At 39.2% G+C, this 17,965-nt stretch overlaps 2 protein-coding genes across 10 annotated transcripts in view; one reads left to right on the top strand and one right to left on the bottom strand.

Moving 5' to 3' along the window:
* The window catches only part of LOC122973442 (multiple PDZ domain protein), a 47,515-nt gene extending 30,512 nt beyond the window's left edge, over positions 1–17,003 (bottom strand). For 3 of the 8 annotated variants that reach the window (XM_044340964.1, XM_044340963.1, XM_044340966.1), the window contains exons 1-14: positions 16,832–17,001; positions 14,493–14,576; positions 12,378–12,544; positions 8,998–9,159; positions 8,455–8,594; positions 7,701–7,914; positions 7,462–7,584; positions 6,949–7,149; positions 6,224–6,326; positions 5,115–5,203; positions 4,161–4,395; positions 2,000–2,086; positions 1,585–1,664; positions 1,201–1,347 (exon numbers count right to left, since the gene is read on the bottom strand). In XM_044340964.1, coding sequence (XP_044196899.1) covers positions 1,201–1,347; positions 1,585–1,664; positions 2,000–2,086; positions 4,161–4,395; positions 5,115–5,203; positions 6,224–6,326; positions 6,949–7,149; positions 7,462–7,584; positions 7,701–7,914; positions 8,455–8,594; positions 8,998–9,159; positions 12,378–12,544; positions 14,493–14,508 — 1,764 coding nt within the window. In that variant the 5' untranslated portion in view covers positions 14,509–14,576; positions 16,832–17,001. Of the gene's footprint in view, positions 1–1,200; positions 1,348–1,584; positions 1,665–1,999; positions 2,087–4,160; positions 4,396–5,114; positions 5,204–6,223; positions 6,327–6,948; positions 7,150–7,461; positions 7,585–7,700; positions 7,915–8,454; positions 8,595–8,997; positions 9,160–12,377; positions 12,545–14,492; positions 14,577–16,831 lie in introns of all 8 variants that reach the window. The other 5 variants (XM_044340961.1, XM_044340965.1, XM_044340962.1 and 2 more) reach the window with 4 other exon arrangements.
* LOC122973443 (adhesion G protein-coupled receptor L3-like) overlaps positions 7,011–17,965 on the top strand; it is a 243,642-nt gene continuing 232,687 nt past the window's right edge. The window contains exon 1 of one of the 2 annotated variants that reach the window (XM_044340968.1): positions 7,011–7,098. The gene's annotated coding sequence lies outside the window, so the exon portion shown is untranslated. Of the gene's footprint in view, positions 7,099–16,232; positions 16,538–17,965 lie in introns of those variants that run through there. The other variant, XM_044340969.1, reaches the window with a different exon arrangement.

Here is a 17,965-nt window from a genome sequence, read left to right as displayed (position 1 = left end):
ACTTAAACCTGCATTCTGTCTAATGGCCAGCAGGGAGCAACTCCACTGGCTCCAAAAAAAAGACTGACTGTATGGAAGTCTATGAGAAAATGACTCTACTTCTCACTTGATATTTTACCTCAGTAAACAGTTTCCTAAAGCGTTTATGGTCTCAATTACTAGTTTCAAGTCTTCTTCAATACCGCATAATGCTCATTTTGTAAATTATGGTCCCATTTAGAGTAAAATAGATGATAAAGCAGGGTATGCTTTATGCAGGGTGTAGCTATGTTGTGATTGAAATGTTGCTAATACAGCGACAACGTTGGTTAGGTAACGTAACCATGGCGTAACCCCAGATTCACAGAGTATGGGTGTAGCCATAGCATTATCATAGTTAACCATAGACCGTAACTGACCAAGCTAACAGTTAGCAGCTAGTGTTAGGGTTAGCTCCACCCTCTCATCCAAATGCGTCCTCCAGGCTTCACAAAACTCCACAAAACCAATGGGTGACATCATGGTGGATAAAGCCATATTTCTGTCCACCTGACAAATTTAAGGTCAATATGCACTTTCCATTATGGCTCAACTGCACCAACTCTTGAGGGAAATATCTATCTTAAACTTCTATATGTTCCTTTGTGTTCACCAGCTAATCGGTAACTTTGTCTGCCTGCCATTTTGTTGCTGGACAGGTAGTGTGGGTTTATCAGAGCTGAGGTTGATGATAGCAGTGAGAGTGAACCAAAATAGTAAAATTGCAGGCTGTAAAACCAAAATACTGAGCTGAAAGATGCTAAAATGCTCCATAGAGCTGTGGGGAACTATAGAGTTGGGTGATAATTCTCTGTGGGTTTGAGCAATTTGAGCTACTGTTAAAATGAAAACATTAATTAGCGCAGCTTTAAGTTATACTTTTATTAACACCTGTGGGAAAAAATTACCTCTGTATTTAACCTGTCCTAAATAATAATTCCTGATACATAGCACGCACATCTTTTGGCATCACCACTACACCAGTGAAGCTCTATTCTATTCAGTCTACTTACGAAGTTTATTCCACTGTAACATAAACAATCTTTATGATGTGTATGTGTAGTATACTGTATGCAGCACATTTAAAAAATGACCCATTATTGCCATATAAACAAATTATATTTCTAAACACATGTACATATTTAAACCTAGGTAGATATTAATAACAACGTGACTTCCTACCTCAACCAGTTCATCTCCACTGAACAGCTTGCCACATCGACCAACAGGTCCCTCAGGTAGGACAGAGCGGATGTAATGATGCCCGCTGTTGGCTTCGAGACTGATCCCCAGACCACTGTTCTCACTAAACTTCTCCACCTGTGCCACCTGTCACAGGAACAAGGAATCACATCTTAATTAGTATGTGAAAAGGTTTGTCTTTTGCAAGGGATTATTACTTTTACTATGCATGTTTATGACTAAATTCCTTTTGTTTAACTCAGGTCATGCCTTCTTTTGAGATACCAGAGCTTTTTACCATTATGAATTTGCCCAGGAACCAAATTCTGGTAAGTATAATTTGATGCATGAGATAAAGGATTTCCTTTTGAAAAAGAAACTTACAACAACTTCATTACTTGGACCCAGAATCTCCTGCCACTTCTTCATTAATTCTTCTTCTTCAAAGGGTGTTAGCTTCATCTCTTGAAAAACACAATACAAAGTATTTGTATTAGTTCACAAGACAACATACCACTTGCAACAACACAATGCAACATAAATGTCTAACTATTTGGAAAGTATCTAAGAAATGAGTGGTACAAGACCTCCATCAAAAAAAAATTCCCCTCTTAAAATATCTTCAAACTACTGCATTGTCTGTGAAACTAACAACAGCCCCCATCTGAGTGTTTGCTCTAATTCTCAAGGACAGACTGTGTTGCTAGTCAGTGTGGTTCTGACAACAATGACCCTTATCTGTCAGATATGTGTCCAGTATCTCTGCTGGTGTGCTTAAAAAAGGATCCCAGCCTCCTACCATGTTTGTCTTCTGTTAGCTGATCCGTGGCTGGGCTGACATCAGATCCTTCACCCTTTGTCTGGAGCTGCTTTTCATCTGTGGTGACTGTAAACACACAATGAACGGTGAGACAGACAGAAGCAGGCAGCGGCACAGACACTTGACAGTATATATGCACAGGCACTAGACAAAGTCTTCTACTCTCCACTAACAGCAAAATTACACAAAGATATAAATAAATGCTGAATGTATTTGGAACAGTCGTCGTCTTTTCATTTGATACTCTTATGTAACACCTTTCACCAAAACGTAACTCCACTTTCTTTAATATTCTATTTAAGTTTTGCACAATTAATTCTTTCAAAATAGTTTGAGCATTTCCGACTCTTTAGAAGCGGAACCGATCTCATTCTTTATTGGTCCGAAAAGGATATACAGGCCCTTGCTGATGTTACCCATAATGACAGACCCTAAAAAAATCCAGCACTCTAAAGATATGTTTAATGATCCTAGAACTTTTTTTTACAACTTCATGCCACTGTTTATGTCTTTGGAGTTCCACAGAGCACAGAACTGGTCGCCCATGAAATTAATAACTGTGTGCCCAGGCAAGGCATGGTCTACGCTTTCCATCAGCATCTTTTAAATGCTAACATAAAACTAATAATAGCTAGTTTGGAAGGGAAAAAGGAGCTCAACAACCCTAATACGTGACATAAGTTGGAATGATCATTTACATGTCTTTACATAATCCTAAACATTAAATGACCCATTACATCTGCATACATCAAACCTGCAGTAAGAAATTTTGCTCCTTATGTTAAAATATCTAGTTACTCACCAAACTGTTGTGTTTTTTTCACCCTGGGAGGGCCAGAGACATAAATATGTGTAATATAGGTAGTAGTAGTTATTAAAATCTCTTTCCTTTTTATTTATTAACTATTATACTTAAAAGCTGCTTTTGAATGATGAATTTACTTTAAGTATATTGTAGCTGTATAACCTAACTGTAATTTTCTGACAGGTTTCACAGCAGCCAAGAAAATACTGCCTTTCACTGGAAACTTCCTCACTCTCTATCGACTGCTGGCTGCTAGTTTGTCTGGAGGTTTTTACGGTAAAAACTTCTTGTTGCCCATATACATGGTGCCAAATCTAATCACATTCCAGCTCCTTATATCACAACTGACACTAAACAACTGCTTTTCTTGCCTCTGGAATAGCCTGGAGGTCCTGTCAGTACAGCTGGAGATTAGAATCCTTCTGTTTACTTTCTGTCTATCTTGTTTGATGTTAGTTTGATAAAAATGAAAAAAAAAAAAAAAAAGATTTGAAAAACATGAGGGACTTCATGGATGCTAGCACATACCATGCAAACCTCTGCTGTAACTCCGACAGTTTCTTAGTTGTGAGGATGTTTTTTTTTAACTGTTGTGCATCATGTGCTGATTTGAGTCGACTGTACATAGTCCAAGGTCTAAACAACATGATGGAAAGCTTCTAGTACTTTCTTTAGAAATGTGGTCTAAATGTGAAATGTTATAATGAATAGGAAGGGTGGCACTTGGCAGAAATAGTTTTACTAAGTGGTGAACTTTACTTCCCTTTCTGAGAAAATATTTTTGTCTCCCTGGCCTTTGTCAGTGCCCATTCACTATGAGTGTACTTCCCTCTCTTATTAAGAGAGGATGTGCAGTAATATGAGTATACTCACTCTGTTGTTGTTAAGAAGAACCTTTTAATAGGTAAAAGGTAAATGAATGTTTTCAGTAGTAATAAAAAAGATACATATAAACAAATTAATAATTTTATATCAGAATAAAGACAATTTGGTATATATTCTAGAAAGCATTCTCATTTAATGTAATCACAATGTTGAAAACTGTTTTTTTTATTCTGTGTTTTAAATTAAAACTGAATATAACTGTAGTGCATGTTTTTTATATGCGACAGGAGAAAGTTCTGTGTCTGTGTTTTTTTTACTATATTGATGAAAGTGACTGGAATTTTCATTTGGATTCACACAGATTTTATGGTACCTTCACTGCATCATGGAAGCTGCTGTCTGAGCCACACTTACACATCAAATGACACTTTCTTCTACAGGATGATGAGTAACAAGGCATGTATTTTTTTCTGTCCTCATTAAATTTCTCTCCCTTCTCATCTGTCCTACCTTGAGCAGCCTCCTCAGCCTTCTTCCTCTCCAGCTCGAGCTCTGTCATGACGGTGGTTGTGGTGGGGATGGTGGTGGAAGGGGGTAGGATGGTGACAATGGGGGACACGGCAGGGGGGATCTCTTCTGGCCTGAAACCCCGCCGGATCAGCTTGAGGTGGACTGTCTGGCCTGTGTGTCGGAGGACTTCCACTGCCTGTTGATTGGTGTATCCCTGGATGTTAACACCATCGACCTGCAGGGGGCAATCATTTGTGAGCCCAAGGATTAAGCAAAAGGCAGCACAGCTTACATAGGCATAGTGAGTGTGCAGGACTACCATCTATTCTATTGTCTGACAGAGGTGAAATTGAAATAAGATTGATCATGAGATTAGTAACACTAGCAGGCATACACAGAAACAGAGTGCCACAGGTGTATATTCCCTTCTGTTCTAGCAATTGACTTTATATATTTAGGTCATTTAGGGTGGCTACAAATGCATGCATCTAAATAATTCAGACAGTCAATTAACTCTTTTATTAAGTTCTTAAGTTGAGTCCCAAAGCACATTATCATTTACACTTAAGAACTAAACTCAGTAAAGCAAATCCTCACCAACATACACCAATACATCAGAAAAAAGTAGAAGTTTTTGAGGGAACTTTAAAACAGGACAACAATAGCTTTCAAATGGTGAGAAGTTTTAACTGCAGTAATGAAATTAAAAACCTAACTGCTCGATGTGTTAATTCAAGACTCGTTTATATTCACAGTCACAAGTTAAACCACTTTATGAACTATTAGTAAATTGTGAATTATTGTAAATTATGCATCTCATCATTTCCCTCCATTGACTGAATGAGTAAATGTGATCACTATAATAGATCATATAAAACATTCACTGCATATTTTACATCATGCCAGTGAAGACAAAGAAAATAGTAATAGATAGAGCATAATTGTAGTACTTACAGCTATTATCTGGTCTCCCACATGAATACGGCCATCTTGATCCACAGCGCTGTCTTTTGTTATGCTCTTGACAAAAATACCAGAGGGCTCTGTGAAGTCAGAACAATGAAAAAATTAAAGAGATGAGAGAGATGTCCGTGAATCATGACATTAAATAAGACCCAGAGATAACATTAAAGTAAGATGTTTCAGCTTGATGTTAAAAGTCAGTGTTACGCTAAGTCATAAACAATTATGTGATGAACGCCAACCTTGAAAAATTACGACAGAACTTTTTAGCCAGGGCAATTCAATTTTCAGTTAATTCGATGAATATAACAGGTTGTAATAAAAGCTTATCTGTGGTCCCATTATGCTGTAGCTAATTGTTACATTTTAAAGGTCAGTAAAAGAGAAAAGAATCAGGTTCATTTAAAGGTGCATCAATTGGTGTTTTTAGGCCACTTAGAGGCAGCAGAAAAAGCTGAAAATACAACACAGACACAATATCAACTTCAAAAGTTGTTATCGCTAAAGTGTTAGCAAACAGTGGGCACATAGCATTAGTTTGAAGTCTGTGTTCACCTAAGAAATGTACTGTACGTCCAATATTCAGTCTCCTTTTAGCTCTGTTTGAGACTCCAGCTACTCCTGAGAAAAATATCTGGCTTTTTAGCTTAAATGCTAACTCCACTAGCTAGTCTAACTTTTGTTGACTAGCTAGTTCTGCCATTTAGTGCTGGCAAATAGCAAACTGTGGTTGGTTTGGTTGGGATTTATCAGAGCTTTTTTGTTGAGCCGTCTGCCACAGCAGGAAATGGGATTAATGAATGAGTTTGCAGGCCAGAAAACCAAAACAATGAGTTAAAAAAACCTCTAAAAAACACTGACAGAGTTGACAGTGTGTTTGCCACCCTGAGCAAAACCTTCCTCATTACACATTTCATCAGTTGTTTACAGGCAATGTAAATAGATTAGTGCAGCTTTAATTGTTTATTGAGTGGATTGATATCTACACAAGTTGTGTTCCATAATGCTATTTACAAATTGCACAGAAGTATTTTATCATCAACATTAATCTTTCATTTGGATGGTCCTCTATTCTGAGAAGACAATCTGCCATCTCTCACCTGAATTTTTATCTCCGACATAGCCAGCAATAGTGATTCCCAGTCCCTGGGTGTTTTTGGTGAGGCTCACATCAAACGCTTCAGCCTCGTCTTCCTCGTAGTCCTGTGAAAAGACGAATGACAACCACATGTCAACATCAACTTATTACCAAATTACAAAAGTAGAAAAGCAATGGCAACTTGAGTCATCCAACTTCACCACATGGCCACTAACACACATTCTCAAGTTTGATTAATGAGCGCCCTCAGCCTGTCAGCCATATAAAATACAGCTAATAAGTGTGCTCAAAAGAATATGATGTTTGTCATTTGTTCATTTTTAAATGGGGCTGAGTGTTGAGAATAGCCATATAATCGCTGTTTGTAAGTGCTGTTTCTAAGTCAGTCAAGCAACATCTGCTCTCCAAAACTTGAGTTTGGAGGTGATGCAACCTGCAGTTTTCTTTAATTCCATTTATCCAGGGCTGTCAAAAAGTAAGAAAGGATAAAACTGGAGATGGAAGACCTTAACTTTAGGTCTAATGTGCTTCTGGTGTAAGTGTATAACTCGTTTGAGTGTGTGTCATATAGGGTAATCAATCATAATATTGACAACTGTTATACAGAAACTGCTTTACTATGGACATATGTCAAATGGTGATATCAATTTGAATGTGACATACTGCCTTACTGTCATAATGATTTCCTGTCATATTTTTAGTTTACAGTAAACCTATCCCTTTCACCTGTTGTTCGTCGACAGTTGGGAGTACCACTGGCATGACAGCAGAGACAGAGGGATTCTCATCTACAGGACCCCTGGTAACCACCAGCTTCACCCTGTTGCCACACTGCCTGAGGACCTGCGCCACCTGCTCACTGCCCATGCCGTAGAGGTCAGTGTCTCCGATTCTCAGGATGTGGTCCCCACTGCGTAGGCGGCCATCCTGAGGTAGAAAAATTATGTTTTCTGTCTTAGTATGGGCGGCTTCAGTGGAAATCAAATTCATAATGACACTGTGACAAGCAAAAAAATGGATAACACAAGATAGAGTGACAGTTAATTCTGCAGTTTCTTGCAATTAACTCATTCTCATTATACTATACTGACAGTCAGCTTTTTAAACACATTGGAGGAGTCAAAAAATACCCACACATCATCCATTTTTTTAGTATTCACTGTATAAATCTCTATAAACAATGCTAAACACTCCAAAAGCCAATTTCCAAAGAAAGTATAGATGTATCCATGCAATCACCTGATCCGCTATGCCTCCAGGAAGGATGGTTTTGACAATTACACCGGTGGTCTTTCCTCCCACAATACCAAATCCGAGGCCAGTGCCATCATTGACCAGCTCAATGGTCTCCACATGCTGCCACTAGGTAAAGTAAATGAGAGGAAACAAAAAGGCTAGTGTGAAGACAAGTCTATTGCTAAGTCGGGTTGCGTTATTTTGATTCACAACGACATTAGTGTGTGTGGATGTATTTATACCGCGCTAGAGTTGGCCGACAGTGTACTGGCAGCAGAAGGTGTGCGGGACACCATGGGACTGGCCAGCTGAGGTATTGGCCCTCTAGCCACTGTGAGCTGCACCCTCTCCGAAGCACTCTGGAGGATGCCTATAGCCTGCTGGTGGGTCACTGTCTGGTCCAGGGCCTGGCCATTAATGGCCAAAATCTGGTCTGCTTCTTTGAGCTTCCCATCACTGTAATGTAAAAAGCATAGATTGTCATTCAGATAGCAGCAAAGTATAGTAAATGCTGCCAGAGCCTCTAAGATTTGAACTAAATCTCATTGTCTGTTGCAGTGACACTGTAACTTTGTCATTTGTACTTCTAATTTTGGCTAGATTTAGTCAAATTTCAAACTGCAATGTGTAGCTTAAAACTCCATATTTTAATTTATGTTCTTATTTCGATAAAGATTAGTTAAAAATAGGTTTAAAAGGCATGAAAAGTATAGTTTCCTCTACATTTGGGCTTGGTTTGAAGAATCAAACATTTGAAAAACAAGTTGTAAAATCTTCACTCTGGTATTTCCTGTAAAATGGTCAATTTGTAAGATGCCTTCAATTTCTTTCACATCCCCAGAGAATCTGTAAAATAGACTTCTCTAATTCCCTGATTCTGATTGGCCAAAATGTTAAAAATAAATTCTGGGACGCTGACTTCAATAAGATTTTAATCAGCCTTAAAGTCTGTGTTCTCATGGATCTCTGAATGATGGCAAGTTGATTCTTACATACCAGTGAGCCACACTTCCCGGTTGAATTTCTTGAATAAAGATGCCAAGCTCTCCGCGGTTCTCACTCTTCAGGCCCACCACGCTGAAGCCCAGACCTCCCGACACCGGCTTCTGCAGCTCCACATGCGTCACGTAGCGCCCCTGCATCATACACACATACTCTTTGGCCCCGTGCTGATTCACTATAGCATCAAAGCTACAGGCAGCTTTTAGAAGTCTATTTGAAGTGCCTCAAGAGAAAAGAGCACTGTGTGCAGTCTGTAGTTCTCATCTTTGACTGTCTTTGGATATTTGGTTTTCGTTAAGAAACATCTATTCTACCTGTTTAACGCTGAAGGTGTTTTCACCTGTTTTCAGATGAGTTGTGTGTGTTAAAATGAGCAAAACATTCAAAGTCATTGTAATAAACCTACTGGGAGCTCAACAACAGACTTCAGAAACAGCAGAATGCCACTATATCTGCCTACGTTATCAGATTGACATTCAAATCAAAAGCAGTATACAAACAGCAGAAAGATTGCTTCTGCTTTTTGGTCGGTTATACCTGTGCCATGGCGTGAATAATATGATCAAATTCTTCAGATGATGTCTTGCCATTGGTGTGTGTAGCAGCTGAGATGTCTGAGTAGGAAACATGGCCACCATTGGGCTTGACAGCTGTGATATGATCACCAAGGTCACTCCCCCGTGATGATGGGACACTCCCCTGGAGTCATGAAGAAAAAGACATGTAGTGAACGATGCAGATGTTTTACTGACAGATCAAACTGACTTTGACAAATGTGTTTTCACTTAAATACATGTGATGGGCACTGAGAAGACACTGAACCATCATAAAAGTGATGTCTGTTAGGTTTCCAGTTCACAGAGCTATCTGACAGCTTTAAGTTTCTGCTCCTGCACAGAGCAGCAATTACTGGCATTAATCCAACCAAACACAATTAAAAAAAGTTCAAACAGCAAAAGATCATGATTCATTCCTTTTGTGAACATAAACATTTAACAAGTTTAATTTTAGGCACCAAAAACCCTCAAGTCTGGGTGTCTTAAACCACTGGGATGCCAGATAGTTTGTTATCCCACCATGATTAGCTGGATCTATGGCAGCCTAATCCTTCAGGAGATAATGGCTCTTAGCTGATGTTCCAACAATGACTAGGCTCCAAATACAATATTTCTATCATGGTGGGGGGGGGAAGCATCACTGGCCATCTGGAGGCCTTAATATGCTTGGGTTTTAATTACCACAATGACTTTACTTGTGTGACAGATGAATTATATGAACGCGACAACTACATAAAACAGTGTTTTTCCAATTTCATTAGCCAAAGGGCTTAATGTTTATGACCATCTGAAATGGATTCAATAGGACAGACATATATGCAGCAATTATTTCATAAACACTCCATTTGGCATATGGCACTGCCAAGCTAAAGCTGTCCTTGTGAACTTGTGCATTTGCATCAGGAAGTTGACTGTACAACTTTCAGAGCTTCGAAACTGTAAATTATGCTCGCTTTAAATACAGTCCCAGATTAGTCCTTAGAAACAAAAACTCCATTGGACAGGACACATTAGTGCCGCACACTGCAAACAAAACCCTATGGGCCGGGCTAAGTTAGCGTAGCATGATGCTAAGTTGCTGTCCTCATGCATGAGCTTTGTTAGCTGGGGCCTGGCTAAGAGGATTAAAGTTCCAGTTTGGTTCTTGCACATTTAAGAAATTGTTTCTGCCCCACTTCACACAGCGGCAGCAGCCTCTTTCTCATTGGAGAGTAGGGCCTTGTCGCCATAGCGACATGGGCTATGCAAGGCCTAACTAGCAGGGCCAGAAGACGGACAGTGTGTATGTGTGTGTGTTTGTGTCTGGCTCTTGTCTCACAACAAAACACAAAACGCACCGTCTCTCCAAATTGGTTCTGTTTAACGGGGGCCAAGCAAGTGCAGTTTGTGTTTGGAAGCTCTATGGAAACATAACAGAAACTCAAATTTGTTGCAGTGCCTGAAATATGTCTCTTTACCATTGTTACAACATAGAATGGGACCATTTTTAATATCTGAGGGGAATTTACAGTGAATGGTTGCTTGATAAATTTTACTTAGTAAAACAAACACACATGCATCAGCACACACACACACACACACAGGAATGTATCTCTTTTGAAATAAGCTAAATCGCCAGCACACAAAAATGCCAGCAGGGCTTTTATAATCTAAATTCCACACGGGGTAAAAAGCTCTAGCATCCCTGCCTCCCACTGCATAGCTCACATATTTTCGTCTCTATTTCTCAAAACGCTTACCCTGGCCCCTTTCCACTGTGACTTAAGAGCTCTTTCCTTCCACTCAAATGTTCAATTCTCAATGGGCAGAATCAACTTGAAAAAAACACTTTGACTTAGAGCAACTATCTCTGCTCATGTACTCATGTTTTATCTGGCTCGTCTGAACCCTGACAGCAATTTGGGCACAGTAGCAGCACTGTTCAGGATGGGGATTGAAAGGGGGGGGGGGGGGATTGACACAGGCCAAAACCAGAATGAGTGAGGCCATGATTCAATAGAATATGAAAAATATTCTAACCTTATTTATTATGTAAGCCCTTACAATAGACTGCTCCACAATAGCACTTAATTCTGTTTAAAGTACATGCTTCATGATCCCTAAGACACTGGTCTGTACTAGAGAAAATTCTGTACCACAAACATACATAAATGTGGATATTTTGTAACCAATTAATAAAATATTACACAGACACGTGGAAAACTTGAAATTTAATGGAAGATGATGATGAAAGCACAAATTATTTCCCCTAAACGTGTTTAAATTAGACTGCACTGTAACTTACATTCATCCAAACTGGCTACCTTGGCCATGCTAACTTATACCTATTTTCCTAACCTATTTTCTCAATCAGCATCTTACTATGAGCGATGGGATAATACAGTATATATATAATAATAGTTCCATCTTCAGAAGATCATTTTGGTTATTTCACATAAATGATTTTGGTTTCTTCTCACTGGTTTAAAGTGGGCGAGGTTTAGTGGGGGAAAAAAGGTGTTTCATACTTCCGTGCACCAGTTAGGATTTAGCAAAACTGGAATCAAAATGTGATGACAGGCCACTGCCAATCAGACCAATCAACCATCAGTCTGATCAAACCACACCCACACAGTCCCAATGAAGCTGCTTTTGTGTGTTAAACTCTTGAAAAACATTGCTTCAACAAACTTTTATTTTGCTTATTTGATCAGGAAAAATCAATATTCTAGAAAGAAACTGAACATCTGAAACCAAGCCTACAATGTATACAGTTTGGGTGGAATATTACACTTGTCTCAAGAGGAATGCTAAAGGCTAGTTAATGACTCAACATCAAAATGTCACTGTTTGTAGTGTCTACGTAGTCAGCAGACACTTGTCTGAAAATAAGCATGTTTGCATAGAGCATCCCCTCCTCCAGCCTCAACCTCTTCTCATCCTACATAACAGAAATAAAATAAGCACTTCTTTCTAATCATACACTTCAGTTTTTATTGTTTCTGTACTAACAAAGTATAATGCAGCCATCTGGCTTGTTGGCAAGCTGTGCTCAGAATTAATAATGCAGAACTATAAATGACCATAACCTTGTAACCTCTTAATGACCTTCCATGGTGCTTTTGCATCCTGGGAAGCCAACATCACTCTCCCCACCCAGTCAGGCATAATATTTATAATACTAAACAGCTCATTCTTTGTATGTAAATTCAAACTAAACATCTTTAAGCAGATGAAATGGTTTTATAATTATCTTAACTGAAACGTAACAGATACTTGGGCGTACACTGCAAAGTATCCAATGATAACCGACACTTTACTGTAAAGAAATTCATATTTAAAGTTGTGGTATCACGAATTAATTTTGAGTTCTGAATTCACCTGGTCTTTGAGATGCTGGACGGACTTCTGCAAGGCCAGGATCTGGTGGAAGAGGGGGCTCTGGAGCACTGATTTGAGCAGGCTGAGCTTCTCCTCGGTGGGCACCTCCCCCCTTTCCTTCAGTTTGGCCTGGAGACGCTCCACCGCCTGCAAGGCACGTTGTGTATCTGCAAGCCGTCGCATATTTCAGTGACAGCGCCGGCCGGGGTGAAGGAGTGGATGCAGGGAAGAGGAGGAATGGGAGAGATAGAGGTGGAGAGAGGTGATGAGGAAAGACACATTATCAGTGCATGGGCAGTGAGATAGTGAGGCAGGGACGGGTGTTTGGACATGCCCTTATTTTATCATTTAACCCATGTTTAGTTTTACCTTTTAATAATACACTTTTTTTTACATATACAGTAGACCATAACCACTCAGTATATGCCTTTAAATTATTTATTTATGTTTAACTATGACATGTAAATGAGGCGTACAAGAAGAATGGAGTGAGGCCACACATCGCAACCTGTAGGCTTAGCTAAGGCCAACTGGTGCTCAACAGACCTTACTATATCGAAATCACGTAGCTTCAGGTTTTGCACTAGAAGAAGAAGGAAAAAAATCAATTTTCAATGCACTGTTTGTTTTCAGAATAGCAATGTTTCCTTTTTTGCCTTTAGGGTCAATGGTGGGTTGCAAGGGAACATAGAATGAGTATCAGGAGGGAAAGATAAAAGAAGCAGGCCCTCCACAGTATGCTTGCTGGACCTTGCATAAGCCCCGCAATCGAGCAACTCCAGAGTGGCTTGTTAGTCAGGATGGGCCAGCCCAATGTCATCTGGACAAAAATGAAGCAATTTCCGAAGCTCACCAACTGTGACTAACACCTAATAGGGCGTGCACAAGGTCCAAAGCACTTTTTGCACAGAGATGCTTTATTGTTTGAACAAAGGTTGTAAACAAGCCAATAACACTTGAGCCTCAGCAGATCTTTTAAAGCTCGCCACTGGTACTATGCAGGTAACTGTATCGTTTTCATTGCCCATGCCTCAGTGTGCATAATGAGGAGTCCCATCAGAGTGCGGCATGCATTTGTGTGTGCGTGTGTGTTCAGAGAGATAGGATGGTCTGGGAGCAGAGCATAAGGATGGGATGATCAAATTTGTCAACATTTTAGTTCTACGTTTCCACAGAAAAATATCAAATTTAATGTTGACTTCTGGGCTTCCGCATACTGTTTTTATGTGATGTGAAACATCAGTTGTTTAAGCCTCAATCCACGCTATACCGTGACTTGTATATAGTGCCCCAACCTGCATACAGTATAATGGTTAATTGTACATGGACAACATGCCAGCCTTGAGTCTTGAGTGACCACAGATTGTGGCTTTAAAGAAAGGAACTAGCAGCACCAATTTGGCTCCGTGCTTGACAGTTGGACAAATAAATCTCTATGGGGACAAACAAAACAATCAAATATATGGCAACATTATCAGATATGGCAACATTGGCAGTCCACAAAGCCTTGAACTGAATCCAGGGCCTCTTACATTGGTTGAGAAAACTCACAACAGGCGCCAAATACGGCTACAGAGCCAGCAAAGACGGACACCCAACTGACAACACCAAACCCCTCGGCAAAACAATGCTCATTTTAAAAAACAAAGATTAGAAATAAAAAAAGGGCACAGTGGGTGTGTTTTGTCCTGTTCATTGTGGTTGGACTGAATCATGATTAAACTGAGTACAGCTTCTCAGTTGTGGGGATTTTCTTTGTCCTATGTGATAGCAAATTGATAATTTTTGGATTTTGGACTGTTAGTCTGAAATAAACAAGCTATCTGAAGCCACTGCCAATGGCTCTAGGGAACTGTAACAGCCAATTAATCGAGAAAATAATCTGTAGGTCAATCATTAATGAAAATAATCTTTACTTGCAGCTTTAATGACAACACAAGACACTAAAGTTTAGTATAATTAGGGATAGATGTAGGAACGAAAAGAGCATTTGATAGACACGATAGATAAAAAGATACTTACACTGCTTTAACATGTATTTACAACCACAATAAACAACACTGACTCAGTCAGACGTATCTGGCTGCCATTAAAACAATAAAAAACATGACTCACCCATTGTTTCAATCATTTTTAGAACTCCAGCCTAATGTGCTTTCTCCCCATTAACAGGAATTTCACTCGTGGATTTTTCAAGGCCTGTAAAGCAAAACAAAATGCCCGTTAACAATCAGAGAACCAAATATCACGGCACAGATTCACACAGCTGTTTTTCTCCTTTAGCAACACACTCCAGACGAACAGAAAGTAAGTGGAGGAAAGGCTCATCTAAACCTAATTTCTTAAATATTTTCATTTTGAAAAGGTCAACATAAAAGGGAAAAAAGGATATTTCCTTTCTGTCAGGGCCAGGCAGTATTTATCTCTCAACACATACTTTGCCATAACATCACAGAGTAATCACTGTGCTGAAGAACTGTAAGCTGGTAAGTGAGTCCCAGCCCAGTGGTGCAGTGTGTCTTAACAAGCAGGCCATTTGAGCACTCATCTACTGTAGCTTGTTAGTTCCCTTATATTTGACTAATGCTCTTATTGATGGATTAACACCTGGTAATTTCCATTCCTGGGGACTTCATTCAGGGACTTTGGCAGCAGTTCTTAAATTATACATGACATGTCTGGAGCTTGCATTAAATGTCATTATCCATTTTATTTCTATCAGATAAATATAAATATTTTATCGAAACAACATTCTGATGATTAATAATCATATGCAGGCTTCTGTTAGCATCATTTTTTTTGCTATTTTCTGACATTTTCTAGACCGAAAGACTAAAATAATCAGCAGATTCATCAATGATGAATCATTAGTTAAAGCCCTCTATAAGTCTATATATAAATAAACCTGTTAGCCTCCAACAGGCAGCCGGGGATGGTATCAAACAAGAATTTTCAGAGAAAGAAATGACTCCCTTCTCCAGTAAATTCCAGTGTAAACAAAGCCAATGTCATGACGAACCCTGTTGCCTTGATACATCACGCCTTTAAAACCCATTGGGAACACATCAAGGTGCTTACGTCTTTTATATTTGACTAATGCAGTTATTAATAGTGTAATAGCTGTCAACTCCCATCCGGTAATGTCATATTTGATTTTTAGAGGTGGCTATGTTGCAAGCATGACATGACTCAGGGAGACATTACACGATTAAAGGAGATTGTAAGATAATTAAAAGCCCTATATAGACTCTTAGAATAGCTACGGTACATGTTGCAACAGGGTCACCACAGCATTGCTTTTGTTTCTTTGACTTTATTGTATTTTTATAGCTTTCAGGAAGACTGATCGGCTAAATACAGAATGTGGCAGCTGTGTGTTTTATTTGTCTGTGAATTAGCAGGTTTCATCTTTATGTGCTACTGTGATATTTACTGTGATATTCAATTTCAAAGTAATTCATTCATTTCTGATGTAAGAAAAATATGTATGTATAGTTATAGATTCCTATAATACTCATATGGCCTTGGGCTGTAATAGTTTATGTGTCTGTATAGGCTATTTAATGAGGGTGATTAGTTTTTTTTATGTGCTATTACAGTAATATAGATAAAACAGTTGTAACAGAATATTATAGGTGTTGTTTCCAAAGATATATTATACCATATCCGTTCAAATGTATTGCAGTTATATCGCTCCTATTCTTCAGAAAGAGTAGAAGTGATTCACTGCTTGCACATATTCGGTAATGAGTAATGATTCACAGAAGGCCTAAGGAGCATTTCAGCTACTGTTACTCATTGGACTTCAATCCAAAACACAAGATAGGAGCTTTAAGATGGCATTTGCCTCGCTGCTGAAGTCATGTGTGAGCTTTGCCGTGACCACAAGTGACCAATAATAACAGGCTGTCATTTTGTCGCGCAGCTCTTCTCCAAAACAATAAGCATTACGTCGAGAAGAGAGGAGACTATTTAAATGTTTGCTTGTGTTAATCAAGCATTGGCTACTAAGTACGTACGCGTATCCTGCCCGGTTTGATAATATTTTGAATATAGTCGTCAAGACACTTGGGACAATCCGCTTTTCTCAACAACTCCTCCTCCTCCTTCCCCATCTCATCCATGGAGCAAGAAAGCAACAGGCTTCCGACAAGAAGACGGTAAAGAAGTTAGACAGTATCACTGCTTTGGGGTATACAAACGCCCACGGTGGCTATTTAAACCACGCCGAAAATACTTTATACACGAAAAGAAGCACTTAGGACAATTTAAATCCCTGCTTAAATGCTTAGTGAACCGCCGCGACAGCAGGCGTCTCAGAATATTTTCCTCTCATTAGCGACATTGTAGCGAACAAAAGGGCGACTCTTGCAAAAGCTGAAGTCATTTCGTGTTTTCCCGAAGTCATTAGTAACATTTCTCCGAGCGAAACTTGTCAGAAAATATTCACTTACATGAGTGTGGAGCCTTATTTTCCCGGCGGCCAGTATCTTACCCTATCCTGCGTTGTCCTGCGGCTAACGGCGCACTGACTGGGGCTTAAAGATGGGGCGTAGTGTAACTCGATCCTATGGACATTTTCAGCGATAGCGGCACCGAGAGTTCAGCTGGGACTGAAGCGCCGCTTGCTGGCTGCCTTGACACCCAGGACTTCAGATTGTCAGGCCTAGCCCTCAGTTCCGGCCAGTGCCACAGTTAAACTCACTTTAGCATGGCCGAATTAACTTTTTTGAGGACCCTGGGGCGAAAATTTACTGTTGAGCCCCTGTTGCTTTTAAGTTCCAAACTCTAAAGATGGCAGCTTCATTATATTTTGTACACAGATTCAGAAAACAACCAGTACGTACAGGTAGCTAGCCCCAGGGTTTTGTATCTAATATATATATAGATAGATAGATAGATACATAGATGGATATACTAAAATAATAATAGTATTTTGTTGTCGAGATGAAATTAAAAAAAATGTTTTAACCCTTTAAAATCGTATCACTGCTCATATTGTGCACCTATTTCACAAAATAATCCAAAAAAAAGTTTTCTGAGTATTCTTATATTAAAATCTAATCACGGTTTCTTCTTGTAAAACAAAATATGATGTGTGCTAACATAGGTTTGAATCAACCGATTTTAACCAGTAATATCATGACATTCACCCATCAATCAATCTTTAACTAACAATGACACGCCCACTGTTCAAATCAAATTCCTCCCAACATTATGTCCCGCCTGTCTATCCTTTTTCACTCGGAAATACATCACAATGCAGAAGTTAGATGCTCTCGAAATGCTGTTTCATTTGGACTTCAGTTGCCTCTCTAAAAGACAGGCCACATGATTAATGTAGTAGCCAATTCATTTTCCTCATGTCATACTTCCACCTATAGTACAGACAGATAATAAATCCCAGTGAGACCTACAACTATTTGAACATCTGTGCCTTTAAACTCTTATGTAACTCAGGGAGAATAAGCTCCAAGGAAGGCGATTTATGAAATAAACACATTGAACTTTTAACTTTTAAAATATAACTGTCAATCAGTCTTATTATGACAGTTTTGCTTTGCTGCTGTAGTAATAATATGCAGTTT

The sequence above is a fragment of the Thunnus albacares genome, chromosome 22 (genome assembly GCF_914725855.1).
Source record: "Thunnus albacares chromosome 22, fThuAlb1.1, whole genome shotgun sequence".
In the NCBI taxonomy this organism is placed as follows: domain Eukaryota; kingdom Metazoa; phylum Chordata; class Actinopteri; order Scombriformes; family Scombridae; genus Thunnus; species Thunnus albacares.
The sequence above is the reverse complement of the archived record's forward strand: the minus strand, read 5'-3'. Positions and strand labels throughout refer to the sequence as shown.